General features: G+C 46.7%; 1 protein-coding gene across 13 annotated transcripts; it reads left to right on the top strand.

The window, feature by feature from the left end:
* Positions 1-1,129: 1,129 nt before the first annotated feature.
* Positions 1,130-22,876, top strand: LOC311129665 (regulator of nonsense transcripts 2-like; the record flags this gene model as incomplete). Of its 13 annotated transcripts, none has more annotated exons than XM_084162040.1 (23): positions 1,130-1,232; positions 2,094-2,462; positions 2,606-3,385; positions 3,565-3,725; positions 3,925-4,113; positions 4,206-4,349; positions 4,824-4,927; positions 5,086-5,171; positions 5,463-5,571; positions 5,725-5,838; positions 9,094-9,210; positions 9,740-9,925; positions 11,363-11,566; positions 12,107-12,382; positions 12,563-12,746; positions 14,181-14,341; positions 14,756-14,860; positions 14,933-15,031; positions 15,164-15,337; positions 16,277-16,418; positions 20,154-20,274; positions 21,214-21,261; positions 21,437-22,876. In XM_084162040.1, exons 2-22 carry the CDS (start codon positions 2,095-2,097, stop codon positions 21,218-21,220), a joined length of 3,831 nt encoding a protein of 1,276 aa, XP_084018166.1. In that variant the 5' UTR covers positions 1,130-1,232; position 2,094. The 13 variants fall into 13 exon arrangements, with proteins under 13 accessions (XP_084018166.1, XP_084018173.1, XP_084018167.1 ...); XM_084162047.1 differs by having other exon boundaries at positions 14,705-14,860; positions 21,434-22,876; XM_084162039.1 differs by having other exon boundaries at positions 1,160-1,232; positions 21,434-22,876.
* Between the last annotated feature and the right edge of the window lie 894 nt (positions 22,877-23,770).

Below are 23,770 nucleotides of genomic sequence, written 5' to 3'. Positions count from 1 at the left end.
CGTGCTAGCTCGCTCATTAATGTCTTAACCGAAATTACTGATTGCCTCTTATCCGCTCGTCATTCCCTTATGCCATAGTTTGTACATTTCAATTGGCAGTAGAAACCACATTTGTTTAAGCAAGTCAGCCATATCAGCTATGTTTTTGTTAAAGGCAGTAAATGAGGCTGAATGAACTGTTTTGCTGCCAGACAAGGCTCCGCTGATTGCCAGGTGTAGTAGAGGTAAGGATTCACTCCATGGTACTGAAAAGAAAGCTCTGCTGTTGGGACAGCTTTATGTAGGCCCTAACAGTTTGTGGGCACCGTTTGTCACCGTTATAGTGCAATTAATGTATTGTTTGGTGTTGTGTTGTGTAGTGGCTTTGCTGGCATATTATACTTTTTTTTGCCCCACCAAGACTTACATGCTAAAATCGTCACTGTGGACCGGTAAAGCAAACCCCCTGAAAGCTTTCTCCATATAATTTGTTCTCTTATCCGTAATAGATCAGGGGAAACTGACAAAAATAGTGAGGAAACTTTTAGACTATTGAAACCATAACACATTTTTATAAATTTATATAATGGATAATAGGATAATGATTTATGAATATTTATAATATTTCGTACGATTAGTTGTCTTCTATTATGCATGCAGAGATCTGACAGAAAAGTGAAATATAAAACGTGATAACCGCATATATATCAGTCAAGATTGAACCAAAATAATTATCTACCCACGGCAGGTAGTTTAGTGGTTAAGAGTGTTCGGCCAATAACCGAAATATCGCTGGTTTGAATCCCCAAGCCGACTAGGTGAAAAATCTGTAGATGTGCCCTTGAGCAAGGCACTTAACTATAAATGCTCCTGTAAGTCTGCGAAATGACTGTAATGTATATATAAATCATTGACTGGAACCCTCTCTGCTGCAACTGTTGCTCCAGCAGACACAACAGAGACACACTCCCTAATGTAATCTGCGACATTGCCTGTCTGAATTAATGTACAATGAATACATAACTAAAGTATATCATTTTGTAGATCAAATATTATGTATTGTTAAACTATTACTGTCAAAATGTCTGAAAGACATTCGATCTGCATTTCGATTCAATAAACAAAGAAGATTCGTCCCACATTTCCTTTCAGGCAGAATGTTTGGTGCCTAATCCAAGGGGTCCTTTCCCGCTCAAGGAAATCATTTTTACTTATCAACACAAGTCTGATGTTTATGTTGACAGAAATTGAAGGTAATAATGTGGTTTTAGACTATATTCTATAATGAACGATATGTAATTATTACTGATGTATATATTGCCGCTTATTTTTGGTTTATGCAGACGATTGACATCGACGATTTTAGCGCTCGCGGGCTACCAAGCCATTTGTTTACCTCGACTAAGCAGAAGCGGCCTAACAACAGTTAGCAAGTTAACGCGTTAGCAACGTAACGTTGGCTTAATGTGTGCTGTTTTGTCGACACTGGTGGTTAAAAGCTTGTACACTTTGTTACATTGTTCTAAAATGATTGCACGTAGTCGTCGTAATTTAGCAATTGTACGGCGAACGGTTCTTACCTAACGTGTGTTCATTAAGTTAGCATGTTATGTTAGGCTAGCTATACGTGCGTCGTACGTAAGACAATGTCAACATAGCTAACGTTACCTTAATAACACTATCAAATAACTGCAATTTAAGATGAAAATAGGTTCATAACGCACTTTAATATAGATTTAATTGGCGTGTAGTCAACTTGTTGGGTGGGGTTGTGCATTTTCTAACGTTACCTAGTTAGTAAGATATGGTAGTTCGCGGAGATTAGAAAAATAACTAGCTAACTATTGAAATGTTCAATCACTGACATTTTAATCTTGTGACGCTATCACCAATGGCTGGCTAAAACTTTTAGCAACTCGGTCAGTCACAACACAGCTAGTACTGTCATATCGAAATGTTGTGATACATGTGTAGCTAGCAATGTGAATTAGCCAATGTTATGACAAGCGAAAATTAACGTTCATTCAAAGTTTGTTATTAACTAGGCTTGCCTAGCTCTGATATGTGTAACACTACTAATGAGAATGACTCAACTTTGTTTTTTGTTTTTCTAGAATGCCTGCTGAGGGCAAGAGATCATTAAACATGGAGGAGAAAGAGGTGAGCTCCTTTAGTAACAAGGAGAAAGACAGGGATGGTGATAGACGGCCCGCCTCCTCCCGGGATAAAGTGAAGGATGAGGCAAAGATGAGTGGCAAGAAAGATATTGGTAAGGCCACAGAGGAAAAGAGGAGGAGACTTGAGGAGGACAAAAGAAAGAAGGAAGAAAAGGAGCGGAAACGGAAAGAGGAGGCGAAACAGAAGGCAGAGGAGGAGCAGAGGAAGAAGGAGGAAGAGGAGAAGAAGCAGCAGGAGGAGCAGGAGAGGAAAGTTCAGGAGGAGGAGGCCAAGAGACAGCGCGAAGAGGAGGCAGCTGAACTCAAGTAAGAGCTCAGGGGAGGAACCATCATAATAATGTATCATGTTCTACTGTAGGTGCTCTCAACATCAGAAACTTTGTGTTTGGTTAGTATTTTTGAATTCAGATAATTGCTGACTTGATTCTCCATCTTTCTTCCCACTCCAGGGAGAAGGAGGAGGGCCACCAGCTCCATCAGGAGGCCTGGGAGCGCCACCAGTGCCGGAAGGAGCTGCGCGTCCGCAACCAGAACGCCCACGAGGGCCGTCCCGAGGAGACCTTCTTTAGCCGCCTTGACTCCAGCTTGAAGAAGAACACGGCCTTCGTCAAGAAGCTGCGCACACTCACCGAGCAGCAGCGCGAAGCCCTCTCCAATGACTTCGGCTCGCTCAACCTCAGCAAGTACATCGGCGAGGCAGTGGGCTCGGTGGTGGAGGCCAAGCTGAAGATCTCTGACGTGGGCTGCGCCGTGCACCTGTGCTCCCTCTTCCACCAGCGCTACGCCGAATTCGCCCCACTGCTCCTCCAGGCCTGGAAGAGGCACTTTGAGGCGCGCAAGGAGGAGAAGGCGCCCAACGTGAGCAAGCTGCGCACCGACCTGCGCTTCATCGCAGAGCTCACCATTGTGGGCCTGTTCACGGACAAGGAGGGCCTGTCGCTCATCTACGAGCAGCTGAAGAGCATAATCGGGACGGACCGCGAGACACACACCCATGTATCGGTGGTCATCAGCTTCTGTAAACACTGCGGGGATGACATCGCAGGCCTGGTGCCTCGCAAGGTGAAGGCTGCACGGGAGAAGTTTGGCCTGGCCTTCCCTCCCAGCGAGATCATCAACACGGAGAAGCAGCATCCCTTCCAGAACCTTCTGAGGGAGTACTTCACCTCGCTCACCAAGCACCTGAAAAAGGACCACCGCGAGCTACAGAACATCGAGAGGCAGAACAGGTGATGGGGCCTAGGCTACACAGAGAAACTTTTCAACATGACCTTGCTCACATCTTCTCTCGTATTATTGGTTTCAGTGTATACTCCTGCCACAGTACATGACGTACAGCCATTTTGAGTAACATGCTAAATGTGTTTGAGTGTACATACTGACACCTCCATGTTTTTTCACCCAACAGGCGTATCCTCCACTCCAAAGGGGAGCTGAGTGAGGACAGACACAAGCAGTATGAGGAGTTTGCCACGTCCTACCAGAAGCTGCTGGCTAACACCCAGTCTCTGGCTGACTTTCTGGATGAGAACATGCCAGATCTTCCACTGGACAAGACTGTGCAGGAAGGTAAAGAGTAACAACCCTTGTATACTGTTTATTACTATGTTATAGGAACAATGTAAAGACTGAGCTTTTTGTTGTACTTTTGGGTGATTTTGTTATAAAGCCACATTGTTATCATGTTTTATTGCTGTTGGTTATATGTAGCCTACAGTTTTTGGCGTCTGTGTGTATCTAACCGTCTCCTCTCCTCTCTGTGTGATAGAGCACGGCCCTGGCATTGACATCTTCACCCCTGGGAAGCCCGGAGAGTATGACCTGGAGGGGGGCATCTGGGAGGACGAGGACGCCAGGAACTTCTACGAGAACATGGTGGACCTGAAGGCCTTCGTCCCTGCCATCCTGTTCAAAGACAACGAGAAGGGCAAGGACAAAGAGGAGGCTGCTGCTAAAGGTACAACCGCATACACACATACACACATACACACATACACAGACTCACACTGTCTGACTGAGCCTGCTCTTGTTGCTGTATCCTTTCCTCAGAGGCTAAAGATGCTGCGGCCACCACAGAGGAGTTGGAGCTGGAGCTCGAGGCTCTAGACATCGCCGATGACCCTCTGGAGCTGGATGGGCCTGACGAGGCAGAGAACGAGGCAGAGCTCGCCAAAAAACTGTTGGACGAGCAAGGTAAAGATGAAGGTATTCTCTAGCCACCCACCTGCCTGCCAGCCACCAAGCAGCACACACCACCCAGCGCTTTGACAAAGACAACAAGAGGGCGGAAATAATCGAATATCTATAACCTCTAGATAAAGGAAGGATGTTGGTTATTGACATGGACAGTATCTTGGTGTTTGTGTGTCTTTTCCAGGGATCAAGTTAGGGTATGAAAGAGGTCAGGGAAACAGAGCTAGGGCCCACTCATGGGTGCTCAGGGCCAATCAACTAAACAGAGGTGTGTTGCTGAGCATGTGGAAACGAGACAGTCATTCACAAGGTTTCTAATATTCAACATGTATCAAACCCATTCTTAGGCCTATACCTATGCTATGGCTTTGCTATTTCTGTTTCTGTAGGTGAGTGACTGTAGCTAAGGAGATATTTGGTGCATGGCTGTATTGTATACATGTTTGACTGTGTCCTCCCTGTTTCTGTGTGAAGAACAAGAGGATGAGGAGGCAAGCACCGGGTCCCACCTGAAGCTCATCGTGGACGCCTTCATCCAGCAGCTTCCCAACTGTGTCAACAGAGACCTCATAGACAAGGCAAGGAGAGAACACGCACACCTTCAGCATACCAGAAGGATGTATTCCCAGCTTGTGACAATTTGAGTTCAGCCACAAAGGCAATGATTCACAGTGAATGTAGTACTAAATACACAGTTGTACAGTGAATTAGTCTGACTGTATGTGTTTGTTCACAGGCTGCCATGGATTTCTGCATGAACATGAACACCAAGTCAAACAGGAGGAAGCTGGTCCGTGCTCTCTTCACCGTTCCCAGACAAAGGTACCACACACACACTTTAAAGCAGATAGTTCATTTGGAAGGATTTGATCAGGAAGCTGGTCCGGGCTCTCTTCACCGTTCCCAGACAAAGCGCACGCACGCGTGCACACACACGCAGATAGTTAATTTGGAAGGATTTAATCATGTATTGATTTGTGTGGGAATAAGTGTTTTATGTCCCCTTTCCCCACTAGGTGGTGCTGTTGTTCCTCATTTAATTTGAAATGGCATAACGGAAGTAAATTGTACTTATGGCATTGTTAAGCTCATGGTTGTGTTGTGTTGTTCCAGGTTGGATCTGCTGCCCTTTTACTCCCGTCTGGTGGCCACCCTTCACCCCTGCATGTCAGATGTGGCGGATGACCTGTGCTCCATACTCAAAGGAGACTTCAGGTTCCATGTAGGTCCCAATACTTTACTACAACTATTAACACCTTCACACCTTGTTGTGTCTTTCATACAGACCCACTGCCTCATTAAAATAGGACCTATACTGAATGAAACAAACGTTTTTGAATGCGATTTCAATACAGAATGCTTGCTGTGTTTGTAGATCCGGAAGAAGGACCAGATCAACATCGAAACGAAAAATAAAACTGTAAGGTTTATTGGGGAGCTGGCCAAGTTCAAGCTGTTCTCAAAAACGGACACTCTGCATTGTCTGAAGGTAGGGGGTGCTTCTCTCTCACCAGGAAATGATACTATCATCAGATAGGTTTCCATCCAATTGGTGACAGATTTTCATGCGACTATTCAAAAATCTGCATAAAAACAATATTCACGTGTTTCCATCAAACTGACTTGTTGCGGATAAAATGCTGTGCGTGATTTAAAAAAGTGAAATGTGTTTCCATCTCATTTTTAACTCTACCAATGGTTTTGTCACCAAAACTGTTGTGATAAATCGCTAACTTGCCCAATGTGGTTTTGGCACATGCTCTCTAGACAACAGTTTGCTGATAAAGTGGACAGGGTAGGTTATAACTTATATGGATAAGAGCAATATAATTTGTATTTGATAATTGGCAGCCATGCATCGATCATCATGTCACCAGCATTCAAATAATACCCTCGAAGCTCATCACCATCCATCACTTAACCACCATGAAGTTCATCAGAACTTATTTCATCTGCCTATAAACTCTTAATACTTTTCCATGTCAAATCAAATCAAATGTTATTTGCCACATGTGCCGAATACAACAGGCACCTTACAGTGAAATGCTTAAAATAAGTGTTAAGTAAAAAATAAAAATAATGAAAGAGCAGCAGTAAAATAAAACGTAGGGAGGCTATATACAGGGGGTTCCGGTACAGAGTCAATGTGCGGGAGCACCGGTTAGTCGAGGTAATTGAGGTAATATGTACATGTGGGTAGAGTTAAAGTGACTATGCATAGATAATAAACAGAGAGTAGCAGCAGCGTAAAAGAGGGGGGGGGGGACAATGCAAATAGTCCAGGTAGCCATGATTAGATGTTCAGGAGTCTTATGACTTGGGGGTAGAAGCTGTTAAGAAGCCTTTTGGACCTAGACTTGGTGCTCCGGTACCGCTTGCCGTGTGGTAGCAGAGAGAACAGTCTATGACTAGGGTGGCTGGAGTCTTTGTCAATTTTTAGGGCCTTCCTCTGACACCGTCTGGTATAGAGTTGGCCCCAGTGATGTACTGGGCCGTACGCACTACCCTCTGTAGTACCTTGCGGTCGGAGGCCGAGCAGTTGCCATACCAGGCAGTGATGCAACCAGTCAGGATGCTCTTGATGGTGCAGCTGTAGAACGTTTTGAGGATCTGAGGACCCTTGCCAAATCTTTTCAGTCTCCTGAGGGGGAATAGGCTTTGTCGTGCCCTCTTCACGACTGTCTTGGTGTGTTTGGACCATGATAGTTTGTTGGTGATGTGGACACCAAGGATCTTGAAGCTCTCAACCTGTTCCACTACAGCCCCGTCGATGAGAATGGGTGCGTGCTCAGTCCTCTTTTTTTCCTGTAGTCCACAATCATCTCCTTTGTCTTGATCACGTTGAGGGAGAGTTTGTTATCCTGGCACCACACTGCCAAGTCTCTGACCTCCTCCCTATAGGCTGTCTCATCGTTGTCGGTGATCAGGCCTACCACAGTTGTGTTGTCGGCAAACTTAATGATGGTGTTGGACTCCTGTGTGGACTCCTGAGTGGCGCAGTGGTCTAAGGCACTGCATCGCAGTACTAGCCGTGCCACTAGAGATCCTGGTTCGAATCCAGGCTCTGTCGTAGCCGGCCGCGACCGGGAGACCCATGGGGCGGCGCACAATTGGCCCAGCGTCGTCCACGGTAGGGGAGGGAATGGCCGACAGGGATGTAGCTCAGTTGGTAGAGCATGGCGTTTGCAACGCCAGGATTGTGGGTTCGATTCCCACGGGGGGCCAGTATGAAAAATAAAATAATGTATGCACTCACTAACTGTAAGTCGCTCTGGATAAGAGCGTCTGCTAAATGACTAAAATGTAAATGTGTTGGAGTTGTGCCTGGCCATGCAGTCATGGGTGAACAGGGAGTACAGGAGGGGACTGAGCACGCAACCCTTAGGGGCCCCCGTGTTGAGGATCAGCGTGGCAGATGTGTTTTTACCTACCCTTACCACCTGGGGGGCGGCCCGTCAGGAAGTCGAGGATCCAGTTGCAGAGGGAGGTGTTTAGTCCCAGGGTCCTTAGCTTAGTGATGAGCTTTGAGGGCACTATGGTGTTGAACGCTGAGCTGTAGTCAATGAATAGCATTCTCATGTAGGTGTTCCTCTTGTCCAGGTGGGAAAGGGCAGTGTGGAGTGCAATAGAGATTGCATCATCTGTGGATCTGTTGGGGCGGTATGCAAATTGGAGTGGGTCTAGAGTTTCTGGGATAATAATGTTGATGTAAGCCATGACCAGTCTTTCAAAGCACTTCATGGCTACAGACGTGAGTGCTACGGGTCGGTAGTCATTTAGGCAGGTTATCTTAGTGTTTTTGGGTACAGGGACTATGGTGGCCTGCTTGAAACATGCAGGTATTACAGACACAGTCAGGGACATGTTGAAAATGTCAGTGAAGACACTTGCCAGTTGGTCAGCACATGCTCGGAGTACGCATCCTGGTAATCCGTCTGGCCCTGCGGCCTTGTGAATGTTGACAAGCTTAAAAGTCTTACTCACATCGGCTACGGAGAGTGTGATCACATAGTCATCCGGAACAGCTGGTGCTCTCATGCATGCTTCAGTGTTGCTTGCCTCGAAGCGAGCATTGAAGTGATTTAGCTCGTCTGGTACGCTCGTGTCACTGGGCAACTCACGGCTGTGCTTCCCTTTGTAGTCTGTAATAGTTTGCATGCCCTGCCACATCCGACGAGCGTCAGAGCCAGTGTAGTGCGATTCATAGTGGTAGTACAACTTAGCATATCAAGTATATCTCGTGACTCCAAGTTTACATCAACATGATGGTTTATTATATCAATATTTGCACATAATGGAGTTTCCACTGCAATTGTCACATAATTAATTTTATTGACACAAAAAGATCCCACCATGTCGAACGAACGCATTGTTTGTCGACATTTATGAAATTATACATTTTACATTTACATTTTAGTCATTTAGCAGACGCTCTTATCCAGAGCGACTTACAGGAGCAATTAGGGTTAAGTGCCTTGCTTAAGGGCACATCGACAGATTTTTCACCTAGTCGGCTCGGGGATTAGAACCAGCGACCTTTCAGTTACTGGCACAACGCTCTTACCCACTAAGCTACCTGCCGCCCCAATTATACCGACACTTCCTGTTTCCATCACACCTGTCGTGAGACTTTTTTTAATGACATGACTTTACTCGCATAAAAACTGTGGGTGGAAACGTGGTTACTGTTACAAGTATTGTATTACACTGTCATCATCATGTTACTATGTGTGCTGCTCTACAGATGCTGCTGTCAGACTTCTCCCATCACCACATAGAGATGGCCTGCACCCTTCTGGAGACCAGTGGACGCTTCCTCTTCAGATCCCCCGACTCCCACCTGCGGACCAGCGTCCTCCTGGTACACACACACTCATGCACACGGCAATGCACGCACGTATGACTGGAGTGGAATCATTAGAATGGTATCAAATACATCAAACACATTGTTTCCAGGTGTATGATGCCATTCCATTTGCTCCGTTCCGGCCATTATTATGAGCCGTTCTCCACTCAACAGCCTCCACTGGTGTACACACACACACACACACACACACACACACACACACACACACACACCTATCAAATACTGTACTGGAATTCCCCAAAGGTTTTGGAGTGCATCCAAAGTCCTGGAGAGTGACCTGTCTTGGCCTTCCTAACTGGTGCTGAAATCCAGGCTTAAATCTGGTTTATAAAGCGCTATTAATCCAGCTTTATTGTCTCTAAATTGCTTTTGGACGAGGTTATTCATGTCGCATGCACAGCTGCCATATCATCTAGGTTACATTTAGCAAGATAATAAGATGACACACCTTTTTGAGGGCTTTTAGCTATGTTCTGGTCTATATTGAATGACTCACTTGTTTTTGCATATATGCGTATCTCAGGAGCAAATGATGCGTAAGAAACAGGCGCAGCACCTGGATGCTCGCTACGTGACCATGGTAGAGAATGCCTACTACTACTGCAACCCCCCGCCCATGGAGAAGACCGTCAGGAAGAAGAGGCCCCCGCTGCAGGAGTACATCCGCAAACTGCTCTACAAGGACCTCTCCAAGGTCACCACGGAGAAGGTATGAAGAGTTTATTTTACATTTACATTTGAGTCATTTAGCAGATGCTCTTATCCAAATCAACTTACAGTTAGAGCATTACTCTTAAGATGCAGTGAGCTCCAAAAGTATTGGGACAGTGACACGTTTGTTGTTTTGGCTCTGTACTCCAGTACTTTGCATTTGAAATGATACAATAACTATGAGGTTAAAGTGCAGACTGTCAGCTTTAAGTTGAGGGTATTTTGATCCATATCGGGTGAACCGTTTAGAAATTACAGCAATTTTTTACATACATTTTTGTACATAGTCCCCGCATTTTAGGGGACCAAAAATATTGGGTCAAATTCACTTATGTAAAAATGTCCCATATTCCTAGCACGCAATGACTGTACAAACTTTTTGGATGCATCTGCTGTGTTTCAGATTATTTTGTGCCCAATAGAAATGAATGGTACATAATATATTGTGTCATTTTGGAGTCACTTTTATTGTAAATAAGAATAGAATGTGTTTCTAAACACATGCTACCTTGATTATGGATAATCCTGAATGAATCGTAATGAGTGAGAAAGTTACAGACGCACAAATATCATACCCCCAAGACATGCTAACCTCTCACCATTACAATAACAGTTTTTGGGGGATATGATATTTAGGCCTCTATAACTTTCTGTGGAATGCTTTCGACACCATGTAGAGTCCATGCCTCCACAAATTGAGGCTGTTTTGAGGGAAAAGGGGGGTGCAACTCTATTAGGAAGGTGTTCCTAATATTTTGTACGCTCATGCTACACACACACACACACACACACACATCACAACTGCAGCTACCAGACTCTTATTATACTGCTCTGTTTATACACTTGCCCCCATCCCCCCCATTCCCCCCTTCCCCAATACACATGTCAATATTGGACTATAAATTGTGCCTTCCTGTATTATACTTATGCTAAAATACATTATTCTATTCTACAGCCATTTACTTAATTTTTTGTATTCTTATATTTTATTATTTCCTATTCTTGTTGCATTTTTTTAGAAGGAACCTGTAAGTAAGCATTTAGTTGGACGATGTATACCATGCGTATCCCGTACATACGACTAATAAAACTTGAAACTAGTAATGTGGAAAAAAGTCACGTGCAAGTGTTAGTTCACTAAAGGCTTTCATTTTTTTTTATGATGGTGCCTCATTTATACAGTCACTGGCTAATGCATATTCATCATAACACTATAGAGAGATTTGAGGGGAAAAAAGAGGTGTGATTTCCCCCCCTCCCGATTAGTCTGGAATTTCTTTAATAAATATATTTAAAAAAAAAACACACAACAGAAGTATCACAAACACCTGCAGATTATCAACTTCCCTCTCCCTTCTCGTCCTCCGCTTCCTTGTCTCCCTCTTCCAACTCTCGCTCCTCTCCATCCTCTTCCCTCCTCCCTCACCTACCCTAGGTGTTGAGGCAGATGCGTAAACTCCCCTGGCAGGACCCAGAGTCTAAAGGCTACCTGATCTGTTGCATGGTCAACATCTGGAACGTCAAGTACAACAGCATCCACTGTGTGGCCAACCTGCTGGCTGGCCTTGTGGCCTACCAGGAGGACGTGGGCATCCACGTTGTGGACGGGGTCCTGGAGGACATCCGCCTGGGAATGGAGGTGAGCACCATGGGAGGGGGTGGGGAGGTGAAGGCAAGCTTAGGGTGGTGAGCTGTTTCTGGGATTGGAGGTGAGGACCGGGGAGGGGGAGCCCAGGCCCAGATTGGAGTCAGGAGTCAGGCCCAGATTCAAGAGTTCATTCTTGGATGTAAGGGCCATGTGAAGTGCCCTAGAAGGAGAGATTGATTGTACATTTTTATTGATTTGAATGATTGATTGTTGAGGCTACGTATTGTGTACTGTGTGAACAGGCTGTCAAACATGCATGTTTCTGGTTCAGGCATGTGGTTTGCGTGACACGCAGTAACAATTTGAGTGACAAACTGAGGTTCATGTGGGTGAAGTCTTCACTGGGGCTTCATATTTATGGTGTTTCTGAGCACTGATGCAATCAACTTCAACACCTCTCTGCCATTCCATCTCACCTGCTTTCTTTCTCCCTCTCCTCTCTCTGTCTATCCATCTCACCCCCTTTTCTCCTCTATCTCCCTTTCTCTCTTCCCCCCCATTGTCATCTCCTTCTCCCCCTCTCCTTTGCAGGTGAACCAGCCCAAGTTCAACCAGCGTCGGATCAGCAGTGCCAAGTTCCTGGGGGAGCTCTACAACTACCGCATGGTGGAGTCGGCTGTCATCTTCCGCACCCTCTTCTCCTTCATCTCGTTCGGGGTGAACCCGGACGGCAGCCCCAGCCCCCTGGACCCCCCCGAGCACCTGTTCCGCATCCGCTTGGTCTGCACCCTGCTGGACACCTGCGGCCAGTACTTTGACCGCGGCTCCAGCAAGAGGAAGCTGGACTGCTTCCTCATCTACTTCCAGGTCAGTCAGTATGACCGTTTGACTTCTCCTTGTTTCACTCCTCTCCGCCTCTGTCTCGCTATCCTCTCTCTCTCTCTCCTTTATGAAGGGTGTTGATACTGTTGTGACATAATGTCAATTACATTCATTCATTACAAGACTGTCCCTAAATTCGGATGTGTTTTTGTGGGTCCTCTCCAGAGGTATATCTGGTGGAAGAAGAGTGTGGAGGTGTGGAGTGCGGAGCACCAGTTCCCCATCGACATTGACTACATGATCAGTGACACCCTGGAGCTGCTCCGGCCCAAGATGAGGCTCTGCATCTCCCTGGAAGACTCCACACGACAGGTCACCGAGCTGGAGAGGGAGTTCCTCGTTAAACTGGGTAAGAGACCGAGAGAGAGATTGACACCCACACAGGAACGCATGCAAAGGGGCACACACACATGCACGCACGCACACACACTCACACTACAACAAGGTTGTTAAAGATCCTTGTCATACTTCGGTCCCCCACATGTTTCTACAGTGTGTGTGTGTGTGTGTGTGTGTGTGTGTGTGTGTGCCTGCCTGCCTGCAGGCCTCGGAAGTGTGCTTGTGTTTCTGTAGCAGCTAGTTCCTCAGGTTGGCCCACTCCTGCTCTCTGTCCTCCCTGCTGAGCAACATTCCCCTGTGTGTAGGAGGCTGCTTCTGCTCCCACAACTGTCTGTCTTGTCTGTCAAGACAGGTCAAATTCCACATACCTGGCCCTCTCACACACATACCACAAACACACAGCAGTCAGACCTGCCTGCGCTGTAGCCTGCCACTTAAAACACACATGCTTAAGTCTGCACAAACAAAAACATATTTACTCAAGTAAGTGTTCACTTCAAGGTTAAAGGGGAATATGAATCAATACCCGAGTGACATCCCAATGACAAGATATGTCAATATTTCGTCAAATATAACGTTGCCCTATTGCACCTGCTGTTCCATGTGGCACAATACTGAAAGTGTTTATTTAGCTGAAATGCTCATTTGTAGTACACTCTACACAGTTGATCAGTATCTGATTGAGAGCAAAGCAAAGAAAACACAGACAAGGAGTATTGTTCGAGGTTTCAAGGTGTTGACATGGAATGTGAGAGAACGCTTTCGAAAACCCTGTGCGTGTGTGTGTGTGTCTGTCTGTACTGTGTGTGTTCTGAGTCATTGATGAGGGTGAACAGTGGCCTCATTGTTGCAGCTTTCATCCTTTAACCAAGATAAGGCAATGAAGGCATTCCTCTGCCTTTGTTGAACCCTGCTTACCTAAGTTTTACTGCTCAGTAGCGTCTCTTAACTATACACCTATCTGCTCCTCTACTGCTCTCAGCTCATTAGGCTTCCGAAGTTACATTCATGGTCTCTCCTAGCTCTGTGTTGACGCACCTGTTTAGTTTCACAATGAATGTCACTATGACTTGTATTTCTTGCAATGACTTGCCTTTCCTGCAGTTCCAGCCCAACAAAGTGTTGTGTTTCTAAATGGGCTGGTTGTTTGCGTTAATCTGTCCTCACACCTGGACATACTTCAAGTAGTTTGGGATATAATCTGTGGTAAATGTCTATGCTTTGTGTATAATCTGATTATTATGTAAAGAGCCAGGGAAAAGCCTGTTCAGAATAAGGAACGATGGCTCACGAGAGGAGCTTTTTTACTAAGGACTTGCAATCAATGACTATTATGCAAATGTTTGAGCATTTAGCGGTCTCTAGCTTCAAGACTTAAGTCTTGCAACCTGACGTTGTGCCGTTCGAATAAAGGTGTGCGCGCGCATGTCTTTGTGTCCTCCAGGTCTGGCCATGGATGGACAGAAGGACGGCCGGCCCTCCAGTGCCATGGGGAGTGAAGGGGAGGCTCTAGACGAGGATGACGATGACGAGGATGAAGAGGGAGGGGCGGACACAGAGGAACAGTCTGGCAATGAGAGCGAGATGAACGAGCCAGAGGAAGAAGTGATTATGTTAATCATTTATTCATCCATTCATTCATTGCACGTCTATAGGTGGATACTAGATCTCTCACTCATTCACTCATCTATCCATCCATTTATTCATTCATTCATTTGGCCCTCACCCCTAGTTTTGTAGGGGCAAGCTGAGGACAGAAGCCAAGTCCTAAGCAGGATATGTATAAGGAAGCGGGTCATCTTGTTGTGATGCCAGATTGATGTGTTGACTCCACGATCAGAGAAGCATGACGGGTCAACCTTGTGTCACTTCTGTAACTCTTTGTTCCTCCTTCATAAATCAACTCCATCACGCCAGACCTACCACATAGCTCTCCAGGTTTAGCGGTTTTGTTTTTCTACCTTACAGAAGCTAGCACACAATCACACCCCCTATCTAAGAACCTGCTGTGTGTTCCAGGAAGGGTCTGAGAATGAGGAAGAGGAGCGGGAGGAAGAGGAGGAGGAGAACACTGACTATCTGACCGACTCCAACAAGGAGAACGAGACGGACGAGGAGAACAATGTAAGAAGATGTCATTGTGTGAGGGGGGGGAGAGAGAGAGATTCTTGCGTTACTGACGGTCTTGTCCTGTAGGAGGTGACCATCCGTGGTGGCGGTCTAAAGCATGTGGCATGTGCTGAGGATGAGGACTTCATCCAGGCTCTGGACAAGATGATGCTGGAGAACCTGCAGGTACAGTATCTCTCCTATTCTCTCTCATCTGTGTGCCATAGTCAGTATGTCCGTAGTACTGTGCTACTCCTGTTAAATAAATGGGTTTTAACGGGAGCGGTGTCTGTGTGTGTACGTGCGCTGTGTGTGTAGCAGCGGAGCGGGGAGGCGGTAAAGGTGCACCAGTTGGACGTGGCCATCCCCCTGCAGCTGAAGAGCCAGCTGAAGAAAGGCCCTGGAGGACCCGTCTGCTCTGGAGAGGGAGACGCAGACATCTCAGACACCATGCAGTTTGTCATGCTCACACGCAAGGGCAACAAGCAGCAGGTACACACACACACACACACAGAGTACGGACACGCGCACACACATACAAACTTGTTGAGGTCTCCTTCGCTGTTAGTTCAGTCAGATCCCTCCACAGAATCAGCACTGTCAGACAGACCCAGCGATACTATTGACTTTGAGCTGTGTGTGTGTGTGTGTGTGTGTGTGTGTGTGTGTGTGTGTGTGTGTGTGTGTGTGTGTGTGTGTGTGTGTGTGTGTATTTAGGCCCAGTCCGCGGGTGGAATGTAAGGTTTTGGGGTACTTGTACTGTATTAGGGTCAAGGTGTGTCCACTGTCTCTGCCCAGAAAATCAAGACGTTAAAGTAAAGCTCACTAAACTCAGTCAACTACATCTCCCAGCAACTGCTTTTAAAGGACATTTACCGGATTACAAACCCTATGTAAACATTACATTTTTACAAAAAAACAGTACTGGTTATAGACGGTAAAATGAAGCTATATGACTTAATGCATTATAGATGACGTGTCTCTCCATACGCCCACATGGTAAACACACTATACCCTCCTGTGGTGAGGATAAAATGGTTCAGTGTGTGTTAGTAAGCGTCACAGCTTCTCTATGTGACGTACCTGGACCCCTCCCTGTCAAAACACATTCACTGCATTCCTCTGTCAGCTCCACACCATGGGAGTGGCCCTCCCTCACTTTCTCTGCTGCCTGGGCCTCCACCCGGGAAACACATTTTGAGTTTTAGCACAGCCAGAGAGAAAACAGGGAAGGGATCACAGGGAATGTTGTAAAAAGGTTGTATAGTAAGCCAGGAGAGCGTTTTTCTGCAGTGTGAATACTGAGCACTGGTCCCATTGTCTGCCTACAGCATGAGATGTAATTCTTGCTCCTTCTCAATGCTTAATGTGCCTGTTTCAGATCTCCTAACTCAAGTTCTTGAAGTTCTGTTTTGTCTGTTTTGTTTGTAGTTTAAGATCCTGAACGTGCCTCTGTCTTCCCACCTGGCTGCCAACCACTTCAACCAGCAGCAGGCAGAGCAGGAGGAGAGGATGAGGATGAAGAAGCTCACTCTGGACATCAACGAGAGACAGGAGCAAGAGGACTACCAAGGTATTATATAGGGTGTCCTCCCACTATGCCCAGAGTGGGTGAAAACACGCTTTGGTGATGACATTTCACCAAGACAAGTATGATTATTCATGTTCTGAATCATTCGGTGGGGTCTTTCTCTAACATATCATTAACATTATATCCAAAATGTCAGATTTCGTAAACTAATACAGACGATAAGAAAGAAACAGTCACCACTAGCCGGCCTCCGCCCAGTACCCATACACAAAAAAAAATTATGCACACATGACTGTAAGTCGCTTTGGATAAAAGCGTCTGCTAAATGGCATATTATTTATTTATTTATTTTACCCTGCCCTGAACCTTAGTCACTGTTACTAGCCGGCTACCACCCGGTACTCTACCCTGCACCTTAGAGACTGCTGCCCTATGTACATAGTCATTGAACACTGATCACTTTTTTAATAATGTTTACAAACTGTTTTACCAACTTTATATGTATATACTGTATTCTAGTCATGGCTCATCCTATATAACTACGGCTGTACACATCTTTTCTATTCCATACTGTCTATACACACCATTTCTATATATTTATTTATTTATTTATTTATTATTATATATGCTCATTCTGATATTTCTTAATATTTTACTTTATTCATTATGTGTGTATTGGTAGGTATTACTGCCCTGTTGGAGCTAGAAACACAAGCATTTCCCTGCACCTGCAATAACATCTGCAAATCTGTGTACGCGACCAATAAACGTTGATTTGATTTGAATAAGCACCGAGCTCTGTTGACGTAGCGGTGCAGGTTTCTCGTAACAACTTTAAAGTTGTTTCTGCAGGTCGCAAAAAAGCTAAATTAGCATGACACGAGCTGAATTAAATGTAAAAGGCTTTGAAAATAAAAAGCTTGGTATACGCTCAGTGCGCCACTGACATTTCACAGAGATACGCTTGTTTTTGTGTGAAATCTTCTAAATGAAATACTACATGTCACGTCTCAAAACTGATATCCATCTTACCTCTATTGTTTTATGTCCTACTGATTCAAAGAAAGATGACGAGTTCAATGGGAAGGTGAGCCTGTCAGGTAGCAGTAGCCTTAATTCTTGCACAGAATCCTCCTAGCTGACCCCATGCAATTGTCCTGACTTTTGCCCACTTTTCTTCTCGCGCCTCCATTGATTTAGTTCTGGCCATCCTACAAGAGTAAAAACTCCTATAGCTTTTGTAACGGATTATGATAGAGACGTGAGGTTTGGACAATTGGTTTTCTTAGAGGAGTATCTACACAAAGTTATTTTACCTGTTGGTCGAAAGATGCGTTTTTGATTGGACACCCTAATATTATACAGTACTGATAAGAAGAGGGGCAGATGGAGAGTGAGGCATGCATTAGGGAAAGAGATGGGGAGAGAAAGCAGTAGGAGTAAAATTCAACATGCCAAAACTTTGTTGGTTTGTATAGAGATACGTTAATGTCACGATCGTTAGACGGAGTAGACCAATGCGCAGCGTTAGTTGCAAACATACTTAAACTTTATTATCTTTAGTGATAATAAGAACAACAAAACAACAAACGAAACGTGCAGTCCTACGGTTAACACAACCAACACGGAAACAAACCAAACGGAAACAAGATCCCACAACTATTGTGGGAAAACAGCCTCTATAAATATGGCTCCCAATCAGAGACAACCAGCAACAGCTGACACTCGTTGCCTCTGATTGGGAACCACTCTGGCCAACACAGAAATACAAAACATAGAATATACACACCCTGGCTCAACATATAGAGTCCCCAGAGCCAGGGTGTGACAGTACCCCCCCCCTAAAGGCGCGGACTGCGACCGCGCCTAAACATAAACAAACCAGGGGAGGGCTGGGTGGGCATTCCTCCTCGGAGGCGGTTCCGGCTCCGGGCTCGCCCACCACCCTCCAATAATCCCCCCGTAGCGCCCCTGATCCGGTCTGGCCCCGCTGGCTGGAGCTGGACTGGACATCGTAGGAGCGGATTGCTTAAGCTCCGGTGTGGAGCAGCTGACCGGTACCTGACCAGGCACCGGTGACCCAGGCACGGGTTGTGCCGGACTGACGACGCGCACCCCTGGCTTGGTGCGTGGAGCAGGAACGGGCCGGACCGGCCTGACGATGCGCACCCCTGGCTTGGTGCGTGGAGCAGCAACGGGCCGGACCGGGCTGACGATGCGCACCCCTGCCTTGGTGCGTGGAGCAGGAACGGGCCGGACCGGGCTGGCGACGCACACCGTAGGCTTGGTGTGAGTGGCAGGAACAGGCCGGGCTGGCGACGCACACCGTAGGCTTGGTGCGAGGAGCAGGAACAGGCCGGGCTGGCGACGCACACCGTAGGCTTGGTGCGAGGAGCAGGAACAGGCCGGGCCGGGCTGGCGACGCACACCGTAGGCTTGGTGCGAGAAGCAGGAACGGGCCAGGCTGGCGACGCACACCGTAGGCTTGGTGCGAGGAGCAGGAACAGGCCGGGCCGGGCTGGCGACGCACACCGTAGGCTTGGTGCGAGGAGCAGGAACAGGCCGGGCCGGGCTGGCGACGCACACCGTAGGCTTGGTGCGAGGAGCAGGAACAGGCCGGGCCGGGCTGGCGACGCACACCGTAGGCTTGGTGCGAAGGGCAGGAACAGGCCGGGCCGGGCTGGCGACGCGCACCGTAGGCTTGGTGCGAGGAGCAGGAACAGGCCGGGCCGGGCTGGCGACGCGCACCGTAGGCTTGGTGCGAGGAGCAGGAACAGGCCGGGCCGGGCTAGCGACGCGCACCGTAGGCTTGGTGCGAAGGACAGGAACAGGCCGGTCCGGGCTGGCGACGCGAACCGTAGGCTTGGTGCGAGGAACAGGAACAGGCCGGACCGTACTGGGAACACACACCACTGGCCTTAAACGGGGATCAGGAACGGGCCGGACCGGACTGGCAATACACCTCAGTACCTCTCGCCGTGCCTCTACAACTTCCTTCCCTCCTCTCACCAATGGCTCCCATAACCCGGTGGCCTTCTCTCCTCGTCTCCCATTTCGCCCTGTGGCAGCCTCCTGCTGCCCAGTCGCCCATGCCGTGTGCCCCCCCCTAAAAATGTTCTGGGGTTGCCTCTCGTCCGTCCGACGACGACACTGTTGACGCCGTTGCTCCTCTCTCGCCAGGGCCTTAATCTTAGCCCATGGCCCTTTGCCCCCGAGCATGTCCTCCCAGGACCACGATTTGCCCACCTGGGCCATCGCCAACCTCTCCAGCTCCTTTCCCGGCGCTTCCTCCCATGTCCAGGCCGCCTGCTCCTGGACACGCTGCTTGGTCCTGGTATGGTGGGATCTTCTGTCACGATCGTTAGACGGAGTAGACCAATGCGCAGCGTTAGTTGCAAACATACTTAAACTTTATTATCTTTAGTGATAATAAGAACAACAAAACAACAAACGAAACGTGCAGTCCTACGGTTAACACAACCAACACGGAAACAAACCAAACGGAAACAAGATCCCACAACTATTGTGGGAAAACAGCCTCTATAAATATGGCTCCCAATCAGAGACAACCAGCAACAGCTGACACTCGTTGCCTCTGATTGGGAACCACTCTGCCCAACACAGAAATACAAAACATAGAATATACACACCCTGGCTCAACATATAGAGTCCCCAGAGCCAGGGTGTGACAGTTAACTATATTGGTTTGTGTAGCATTGTGTTAACATTGTTGGTTTGTGTAGCATTGTGTTAACCTCCTTGGTTTTTATTATGTAGAAATGATGGCGTCTCTGGCCCAGCGGCCCGCTCCTGCCAACACCAACCGGGAGCGGCGCCCGCGCTACCAACACCCCAAAGGGGCACCCAACGCCGACCTCATCTTCAAGACCGGAGGAAGGTGAGACTCGCTCCTCAACCTACCTACCCACTACACAATCACACACACACCACCAGGGACTGGAATTAACAGCATACCACCTGCCAAATGCTGGTAGAAAGTCTGAGGGACTGGTGAACTTTCTTTAATTCACCAGCCACAGCGGCTGGGACAGTGGTGGAATTAAAAGTTAGTTTAATGCCCTAAACACCACCACACCTAAGTACAAGCACACACAACCTGTATTCACTGTGGGGGGAATAGGGTTGGCATTAGAATGGGATCCTGTCGAAGGACGTGGTGCTTGTCAACGTACTTACTGTCCCTCCTTGTTCTCTGCACCTGAACAGAAAGCAGGAAACAAAGCAGGAGAGAAATGAAAGGCACGAAAAGCGTGACAGACAAGAGAGGCAAGAGAGAAAGGACAGATATGAGGGCCAGGAGGCTAGGGCCAGCCAGCTCAGCCGGACACGATACTGACAGACTCTGCATTCTGCACTCAGGCCTGCTTATGTTGAGACGGGAAAGGGTTAATGCCTCCCAGCTGTTAAATGATGTTTTGTTGGCATATGAGTATTCTCATCCCCCTTTTTATTTTTTGCACTGTGAAAAAAAATATCAGTTCTGCTTTGCAAGCACTAAAGTGAGTTTTAATATTATTTTTCATTAAAAGCTGTAAAGATTGCTTTCTATTTTTGGAAATAAAGATTGCATTAACTTTCTATTTTCATCAGAACAAAAGTAGCTTGTGGTTCTTTGTCCTCCTCTCCTCATGTTTGTCTTGGAAAAGTGACTAAAGAATTCAGAAAGGAGATATTTAGATCCAAGTCGACATAACGCTTCATATTGATGCCTACCTTACATTTGACAGATGCTTACATGATACACACAATTATGTTTTTGACGAAGAACAAAACTTTATTTTGGATTGTCACTCACAATGCATTTTCTCACAAACAGACGCTAGACCAGTGCAACCTATGGATGGAAGGAGCTGCAGTAATGATGGTACTGAAGGAGTGAATGAGGATGGATATTGGGGCAGGAGGTTGAGGGAGGGATGGGTGGAGAAAAGGAGGTGGATCTTGGATGGATGTTTGGGGATTTGAACAGGGGATAAATACTACAGTGAGTGTTCTGGAAGACAGCTACTACAGTAAAGCCCTGCTCTGTCCCCTAGGAGACGCTGATTGGAGTCTGGCCGAGGGAGCGAGCGAATGAGAGACAGAGAGCGAGCGGACCATCGGTCTCGCCTGAGCAGGGTGTGAGTCCGCCAGCCGCCCACTGACGCAAGCGCAGACCCACACACCTAACCCCGCCGGAGGAAGAGAAGGAGAAGGGGCATCAACGAGGGGTGAGGAAGAGGGGAGCACCCCATTCACCCAGCTAAGGCGTTCCAGAGAACACCCCTTCCTTTCTGTGCGTTGCCCGGGACGACACCAGCACAGCAGCACATACACCCAAACAAGAGAACGAACCAAAAGATGAATGAATGAATGAAAGAACAACCGACCAGCTGACGGACATATGTACGGGCAGACACACAGACGCACGGACAGACAGCAGGACGAGGGACTACAGTCTTCTTCTCTTTGCTCCCGTGAAGGATGAGGATATGGTGGAGGAGGAGAAATACAAGAGGAGGAGAATGGACAGAATGTGTATGAAAGCAAAGAGGACGGGTGAGGGTGTGACATCTTTGGAGATGGACTGTGCTTCTCTTACTGGGAACAGATCTGTTGTTCAGTCTTTTTATCTCTTTATCTAGCTAAATCACACACTGTTCAAAGGCAGCTCTGATGGAGGAGGAGAGGGAGAACAGATGGGGTCACCACGACTAAATGACTCAAACAAGGGAACAAGGAGGACAGGATGATGTACAGTGGTTGCTTGTGTGTGCATATGAGGAAGGGTTACAGATGTGGGATCTTAATTTGAGCCAGGAACAGGAAATGTGAATTACTATTTGAATTATGATTAATGGACATTTTTGTAGGGGTTGATACATTTTTGTAAGGGAAAATCAAGTCTGACATTTCTAAATGCAAATTACAAACTTCAGAAGCCTTTTTAAACCTCATACACTACAAGTTTTAAAATGTCCTCCTGCAACAGGGTGATCAAATTAAGATCCTACATCTGTACCATAGAGATGGTTTGCTCCTCCTAACCCTGTTGGTAGTGGTACACCTTGTTGTCACAGTGACGACCCTGACCCGGAAGCGGGTTCGAGACCAGTGTTGACTGACCAGCGTTTTGTCATCAGAAATAAAAAATTAAATATAAATGATGAATATAATGCATATTCTTTATTTTTTCAGCATTTTTGCTTTCTAGATGTTTCCTTTATTTTCATGAAAAATATCTTTTTTTGGGTGATATACAGAGTTTATGTTCATTTGGAATTTGTGGGCCGTATTGTAGTTTTTGACAAATGGATAACATGCTTATCTGTGCTCTTGCCTCCTGAGTCCTACTCAGTGATGATAATTTCTGTTAGATTTATTCTGTCTGTTGAATCTATAGATAGATAATCTGTACTCTACTGCATGGGCCTTTCTGCACCAGCTCTGTAAGCCAATTTCTGCCTGTGTTTCAGTAAAAGTGTCAGTTTGTGACTCACTTCTCTGGCTCGACTGCTTTACTGTGTCCATGATCTGTGTCCCACCTATATGGCTTGGAGCCATAGCTCCTCCATTGATGTACCTATGTGTGTATGGGAGGGAGTGCAAGACTGTATTAGTGCATCTGTGTGTAAGAGAAAGAGGGCACTCTTGAAGGGTTTGTCTGCTGGCTCTAATTACAGACCCTAAACATGCTTATTTCCTCACTTCCTGCCTGCGTACCTCCCCTCAACACACACACACACACACACACACACACACACACACTCCTTACCAAACCACAGCTTTAATTGCTCTCGCTCACACTCCCGAAGAAGCCAATGCCCCAGATCTTCTTGGTCACACACACTCAGATACACACTTAGACCCATTCCCCACAGAGGGAAAGAAAGGCTCTCTGTTGGGGCTGGGTAAAGTGGTCTGACTCTGCAGTGTAGAGAGCATACCCATGTGAAACTGGGAGTGGCCGTCCACCTAGCAGAGAGAGTACACAGTGGGCTACAGCTCTCCAGGAAATATTCTGTACGTAAGAGAAAGTATCTCAATAGTCTTACATCTTCCTCTGCCGTCAGATCTGAAAAAGGGAAAAGGCAAAAACAATATTGAGGAAGACTTGGGAATTTGACTGTCCAGTTATTTAATCTTAGTAGAAGAAAGGATCTTTGGAATCATGACCTTCATGGATGGACAGTCAAAAAAGTAATAGAACGAGGGGTTAGAGTGTAGGCTGAGGTGAGTTGATGCCCTGGAAAGCGTGTCTGTTTACGGTTCCATTAAAACCATGGTGAATTAGTTCCCAGGGAAGGTCAATCATTAAACTATAAACTGAGATTCTACTCACCATAACATTCCATAGTAAATACCCTGGGAAGAATAACAAACTCTCTGGATGG

Source organism: Coregonus lavaretus, assembly GCF_964263955.1.
Source record: "Coregonus lavaretus genome assembly, chromosome: 5".
Lineage (NCBI taxonomy): Eukaryota > Metazoa > Chordata > Actinopteri > Salmoniformes > Salmonidae > Coregonus > Coregonus lavaretus.
Note: the sequence above shows the minus strand (reverse complement) of the source record. Positions and strands in the feature narration are given on the sequence as shown.